The sequence below is a fragment of the Neospora caninum genome, chromosome Ia (assembly GCF_000208865.1).
Source record: "Neospora caninum Liverpool complete genome, chromosome Ia".
Classification (NCBI taxonomy): Eukaryota; Apicomplexa; class Conoidasida; order Eucoccidiorida; family Sarcocystidae; genus Neospora; species Neospora caninum.
This window is the reverse complement of record NC_018385.1, coordinates 1,205,518-1,212,164: the sequence shown is the minus strand read 5'-3', so window position 1 is coordinate 1,212,164 and position 6,647 is coordinate 1,205,518. Positions and strand designations below refer to the sequence as shown.

At 53.1% G+C, this 6,647-nt stretch overlaps 1 protein-coding gene across 1 annotated transcript; it reads right to left on the bottom strand.

Annotated features, from left to right (window-relative positions):
• Positions 1-618, bottom strand: NCLIV_001330 (conserved hypothetical protein; the record flags this gene model as incomplete). Its single annotated transcript, XM_003879629.1, has 1 exon — positions 1-618. The coding sequence occupies one exon, from the start codon at positions 616-618 to the stop codon at positions 1-3; it is 618 nt and encodes a 205-aa protein (XP_003879678.1).
• Between the last annotated feature and the right edge of the window lie 6,029 nt (positions 619-6,647).

The following is a 6,647-nucleotide window of genomic DNA, read 5'->3' as shown; positions in this document are numbered from 1 at the left end:
TCATTTCGATGGCCCCGATACCTTTGGATTCTGGTAGTCGTCCGTCCACCAGCCCGTATTCCCTTTCCGCACCTCCCCCCACCGAAGGCGTTTCAATTTTAGCAAGTCAACGCCCTGGACGGCGAATGCAAGGCGCACGGTGTTGTTTTTGACCTGAAGGAAATTCTGCTTTTTCCAGAAGCCTCTCTGGGGAAATGCACGCTTCCTTTCTTTCTTATCGGTTCGGACTTTATTGCAACGGTACTCACGACGACGGACCTCGTCAAGTGCTCCTGGAATATCTGCAGCGGGCTCGGTTTCATCTGGGTGTTGTAGAGCGCCTGCATGCTGCCCGGGGTGTTCGATGTTTACCACGGGCAATAATACCGTCTCGTCCCGAGCACAGGGATTCTGCCACAAGATCCCGTAAGGTTTTATTGCTGGCCTCAACAAATCCCACGACTCTGATGCAGCTGCAGCACTGCCTGACCGCTGAGGCAGAGATGTCGGCATCAGACTAATCCTTTGATCGTCCAGTGATTCAGGCTTTTTGCTAGGTAGCGGGAGGCTCATGGAGAAAACCTCCGGCTCGACGGGTGAAGAGATGTTGAATAGACCTCCCTTCCATGTGCACCTCATTGCTTGACCAGTCCCTTCTGATGCCCGGGAACTGTGGCACGTGCCTGTATCCTTCTTGTGAGAATCCTGCTTCACTGAGGGATTCCACCTGGCCCAACCACGGAGCTTCTGAGTGGCGTCACGCGGTTCAACACAGCTCTCTTCATTTAGATTAGGGAGTGCTTGCACTTGCAACCCTGGTCCCTCTTCCTCGCCGTGCTGACTGCGCCAGTCCCGGTGTGAGGTCGAGGTCCAGAAATCTCGAAATGGAAAACTAGGACTCCACGGGTGGCCGGCTGGTGAATTGTACGACACACTCCGCCGCTCACCGGCGCCACCCCCCCACAGACTCGCACATTTATCCCAACCCATAGACTCTGAGCTTTCACCTCCACAATCGGTTCCCTGCCCTATCCCCGCGGATTCACTGTGAGGAGTTCCAGAAGACTGGAACCTGATCCTCCATTGCGCGGCACTCCCGGGGAAACAAGGGACGGTATCATGCTTTTCCCACCGGTCCCGCGAGGTCCTTCGTTCTTCCGAAAGAATTGGTAGAAGAATAGACGAGGGAATGGGCGCTCTGATGCACTCTGTCGTGGAATGAATGTACCTCACTGATAGGATTCGCGTAGGGGACGGCAAAGACGCCCTGGCGATGTGGCGAACCACCATTTTCAGACAGTGGCCGAACAGAACGCAGTGGGATCACCGTTTCGAATTGCTCTTGGCTTACAACAGTGTATACAGAACTTGGGAGCTCGCCTGCGGCACCTGGACTCTTGTATTTAATTCACGTGTGTTGTTAAAGATCTACAACAATGCGTACGCATTCGCCACTGTCCTCTCGCGCTCGTCCATTCTGCATTTTGCCACAGAGGTGGCGTGCGCGGCTGAGTCAGCTCGGAACCTCACACCTTTTTTCCAGACGATATCCGAGACAATCTGCTTCTCGATCTGGATTGCAGAAGTTCGATGGATTCACGGCCTTACTGCCGAACAGGCAAAGCGCCGCACTCGCAAGGGGCGATTTATTTGGTGTGTCGCCGAAGGTTCACATACCAGCAGGCTGCGTTGGGCACCGAACACTACCGGACTCTGAGGTCGGCGTATCCACAAGACGCCTGCAAAAGAATGCTTGGAACGGGCAATCTGCCGAAGGCGGTTGAACGGAAAATAGCGTTTTTGAGGCCCGCTCCAAGCATAATCGCCAACAGGTGTTTTGTCGCAGACACGCGTTGCCCCGCATATGCACATACCGGCAACTTCCGAACGCGACAATCTACTGCAAGCAAGTAAGACCACCTTCACACAACCGGGATGGTGTTCGTGCATACTGTTGTATTCCGTCGCCTTTTTCTGTAGACGTAGCGTAGCTTCTGTGCGCATGCATGGGGCTGCACGAGAGACGCTGTCACAATGAAAAGTTGCAGGAAACCCGGCCAATCTTCGATCCATAAGATCCCTTGTAGTAGGGGGTCTGGATTTTTGACACCATGCGGAAGACCGTGCTATTTATAAGGAGGGAGGGAGGGTCACTAGAAAGAGCTATTTTATTTCAATCAGGCATACGCGGTGACGCGGGGAAGGGGGGGTGGGCGGTTGCAGGACATGGGAACTCGATGACACAAGAATATGGACACATTGATTGCCAACGAACCGGCGGCTGTGTACGGATGAAACTACGTGAAGCATGATCAACATGGTAACTCTGTCAAGTCCCCGGATAATCCAACGCGGGCTCGTTGATATACACATCTGTAGGGCCGCTATATTCACGAGTTGTCCCGGGCAAGATCAAGGCAATAGAACACTTGCGGAGGCCGCGGGCAGGAATATTGCAGCAAAAACCAAAGCAAATCTCAGCCGATAGCGGCTGTCGGTATACTATGGGGCAACCTCACCGTCTGTGAACAACATGATGGATCAATGAGTCAGAGCAAGGACAGAACAAACTGGGAGGAAGACTGCACCCGTAACGGTAGGGTCAACCCCATTGGAGCCCAAGAATCATCAGGCAGTATTCCTGAAGCCTAAACAAGGGTCAAATCATTACGTGAGCACTGTCTCATGTTTTTCCACGCATCTAAAGTGTTTTTGACTTCGTTCACTTTTGAGCTTCTCCCGCATTCCACTATCGGTCTTGCCATTGTCCACCGCGGCAGCACGTGGTAAAAAAAAAGAACTCTCCACAGGTCCGTACCGGCGTGTCCACGTTGGCACACACATTAGTTTGACTAGCAAAACTGCGTACCTGTGCTGTTTCTCGGGGGTCGTTTTTCTTCGTTTCCTCCGAGTGGAATATACTACCGGGCGTCACGTCATGGCTGGACCGGGGAGCTTTGTGGACAGGGCTGAGAGAAAAAAAGTGTGATGACTTGTCTTCAACAGAATGGAATTTTCAACACTATACATCTGGGTCCTCTTTTAGTTTCTCTCCCGAGTGCACAGTCGTCTGAGCTGCGTCTTCTGGCCTAGAGTCCGTGGGGCACGTTCGGGCTGATTGCAGAAGTCTCGTACTGTTCCACAGACGGGCAGCGTTTCCGGTTCTCGCCCACTCCGAGGTAGCGCTCGACTAGAGTGGAGGTCCATTTCGCACAAGAGTAAAGCAGTCATAGTGGTATAGGTGCTGTAGAAGCGGCAGTCCCTGCTGGTTCTTGCACCACTCAACTTCAACATGCTGTTCCCGTCAGATATTTCCGTCTACGTAGAGGGTCATATTGTGTGTTGCTGTATTCTCATAAAGTCACTTGTTGGATATTTTTCTTCAAGCTTCCAGCGCAAACGCAAGTCTTCAACAACGTGACTGATGGGCGCTCAGCAATGCGAACGACTGCGGCAATGATGAAGAAGATGTGTATCTTTACGCATTTCGTAGCCGAAATCCTCTTCACCATCGTGGCTGCAGTAGATGCTCTTCCTGTTTGGCGTTAGGTTTATAAACTTTATAGGTGCACGCTGCCCGGTTAAATTATCAGAGTATCTGCTAGGACACGGAATCTCTGCAAAATCGTTGTGGGAGGCGAACCAATGCTACGGCTGTTTTGACTCCCGAACAAAAAGAATAGCAAAGGCAGGAATCGTTACCATGTGCGCTATCGACCGCGGAGACGCCCCATGGAGCATGATGCTTGGGTCTCTGGTCACATCTGAGACAGCAGACCACCAGCACAGGAAAAAGCTCTGTATGACTCGTCTGCTACGCGGTCAGCAGCAAAAGAGAGAGGCGTGGTAGGCCGCCCACTCGAAGCTGAAACTCTAAAGTTTTCCGTCTGCTGTGAAATCGAGGAGAAACATTCAGACTGGGCCTGCACGAAAGAGGTTCAGAACCTGCATGCGCGTGGACGTTCCTCTCCTGCGTCCGAATATCCACCATGTGCACTGGCGTTCACACACGAAGACCGATGACGGACTTAGACATGGCACTTTGTTTCTTCCGCTGCGTGGTCATGTGGTCCTACGATGGGAGTTACTGCTGACCAGAGTTGTGAAACGGAATACGTGACATCGCGCTCACTCTTGATTCCTCTACCGTGGGACTAGACGCGGCAAGGTTGTATAGGGCGTAGGCCGTCATGGCCAACCCCCAACCGGCCAATCCAGTTGAGATAACACGGTGAGCTATTTTGGAAGCTGGTGTCGGTGTAGGGGGCTCGGGTGTCTTCTCCTCCTCTCCTTTCTGCGGCTTTTCAGTCTGCGGAGGCTCTCCTTCTTGCGGCTTTTCAGTCTGCGGAGGCTCTTCTCCTGTCGGCACTGCATTTTCGGCCTGTACCGTTTTCCAAAGACCGTAGATTGCAGCCGCCGAAACCGCTGCGTTTACGAGCAAGAACACTGTCCACTGGGCCAGCGAACGATTAAACGCAGCCCTTTTTCGCAGTTTTTCCTGTTCTTTCCTGTGTGCGCTTCGCCGCCGGAGTGACTCTTGCTTCTGTTTTCTCTTCCGGCGTGTCTCCAGGCTCTCTGCGAAAAGTTCGTCCCCAAAGGAGGGGATCGTCTCCTCTTCTTCGTTCTCTATGCTTGACAAATCCGTGGGAATGTCCTCTTTAACTGCCGTCACGACAGTGGATGCTTGAGCAACTCCGACGCCAGCATCAGAGGCCCGAATATTGCACAGGAGTGCCAAAGCTGTCACAAAAAAGAGGGAAAGGACAGCAGAAGTCCGACATCGCACGCGCGGCTCCATCCTCTCCTACGCCCGCAGAGGTCAAGTTGATGTTGATACGCTCGAGAATATGGGTGTGACCACGGCCAGATGCAGTCCCCACTGCAGAATAGGCGATAGTTTTCTAAGGACTTTCTCGATTCGCTTCAGGTTTCCTCCTCCGTCAGGGAATTTAAACTGTACCGCCGTCCTAGCCGCCGAAATCCCCTTGTGGCGTCAATAAGGCTCAGCGATAGCTTTCCTCTCTCTGGTATTGTTGCTAGGAAAGAGACACATGTAGAAGCCGCAAGCTACCCAGGCTTTTCCTTAGTGCTGCTACTGATGTAGCGGAGCATGGCCTTGTAAGGACCGCGCGGGCCTTGCGGAGCACTGGGCGTTGCGCCGGTGCTTTGGTGTCCACGAGAGCCCGCACATCAGGCGTGCATCAGGCGCTCATCAGGCGCCGGTGTTTCTTTCCAAGTGAGCTGCCTCAGCATGTCCTGAATATCTGCCACTGATAATATGGGGTCACAAAATAGCACGTGGACAACACGGAGGACAATCAGGAGATGAATCGAGCTTCGCTGCCCATTCGACAGCCTGCAAAAAGGACACAATGCCTCGACGATACACAGGGTTTCTCACACGGCTGAACTGGCTGTCCAAACCCTCTACATAAAAGAAAACTTGCGCTCCAGCTCGGAACGTGGAAAAACGGGGAAGAACCATGAATTACAGGTGTGACCAACACGCGCTTGTGTCCTGTACCGGCGATGTCACACGGGAGCGCGGTACGGAAAAGTTGCGCTGTAGCTCTACTTCGTATATGTTATCAAGCTTCGAGCCACAACAGACACCTTCGAAAAGAATTCGTTTCACCGAGCGCCGCAAGTATGTAGCTTCTTCCGCGGAGTTCCAATAATACACCTTTGCTGAATGAAAGGGCGAGTTCTCGGTGCCCGACGACAGCCGAGTCGGTGCACGGAGGGGCGGGCAGAGGCACGAGGCGGGGACCCAGCCCGCCGGTTTCGCTCACCCCCGGGTTGGAGCTGGAGAAACTTGCATGCCATGGACCATTATTCATTGATAGATCCGTATCTTCTGGGCTTCAGAGTGTCACGACTTCGCAAGACAAAAAAGGTCGATGAGCTGCGGCAGCGTAGACTTTGTCACCGTTACGTCGAACCGTATCACCAGTTGCGATTCAAAGGCGACGTCCACGCAGAGCCACAGAAAAGGCTAACAACGATCATCGCTGCGGTAGCCGGTCCACCTTACTCTTCGGCCATTGCAGAAAACCGACACAGAAACGCATATATGCGGGAGTGCGCCTAGCATTCTAGACATCGGCGCAGTCACGTGCGCAAGAGTGGTAAGTGTAAAAGGCCAAATTTGCACAATTCACTTGTGGCGCTCCGTCTTTCTCGGAGGGTTGTTGACAAAATCGGGCACTCGGCCCCAGCCTCAGCTCGGAAGGCCACAGTCTCATGTGTTGATGCTCTTACCACTGATTCTGCACACGATATCGCCTGACATATGTGTGGACAACTGCTCCCTCTCGCGGCTCTTTCCCAAAACAGGGGTAAGCTGGAAATTTGGAACCCATTCTGTTCAAGTGGTTCCGAGTTTCTCTGATCTCGGACCAGGCCTCTCCCAATGGTGTGGTGACCGCGCCAGAATGACTACCGTTCCAGCGTTGCCACACTTGTCGGCGCGAGACAGCAGAAAAAGACAAATTTTGGCCTTCGGGCAAGAACTGGAGTGCCGCTGAGCTCGAAGTCACTCTTAAAGCTAAGAAAAAGATCACCGTCGCTGCAAGCAAATGGCCATCTCTGATGCGACCGGGGCATCACCAGTGCTCCCCAAGGTTCGAGCGTCAGTTACGAAGGTGGGCTGCAAGCTCTGAGTACGT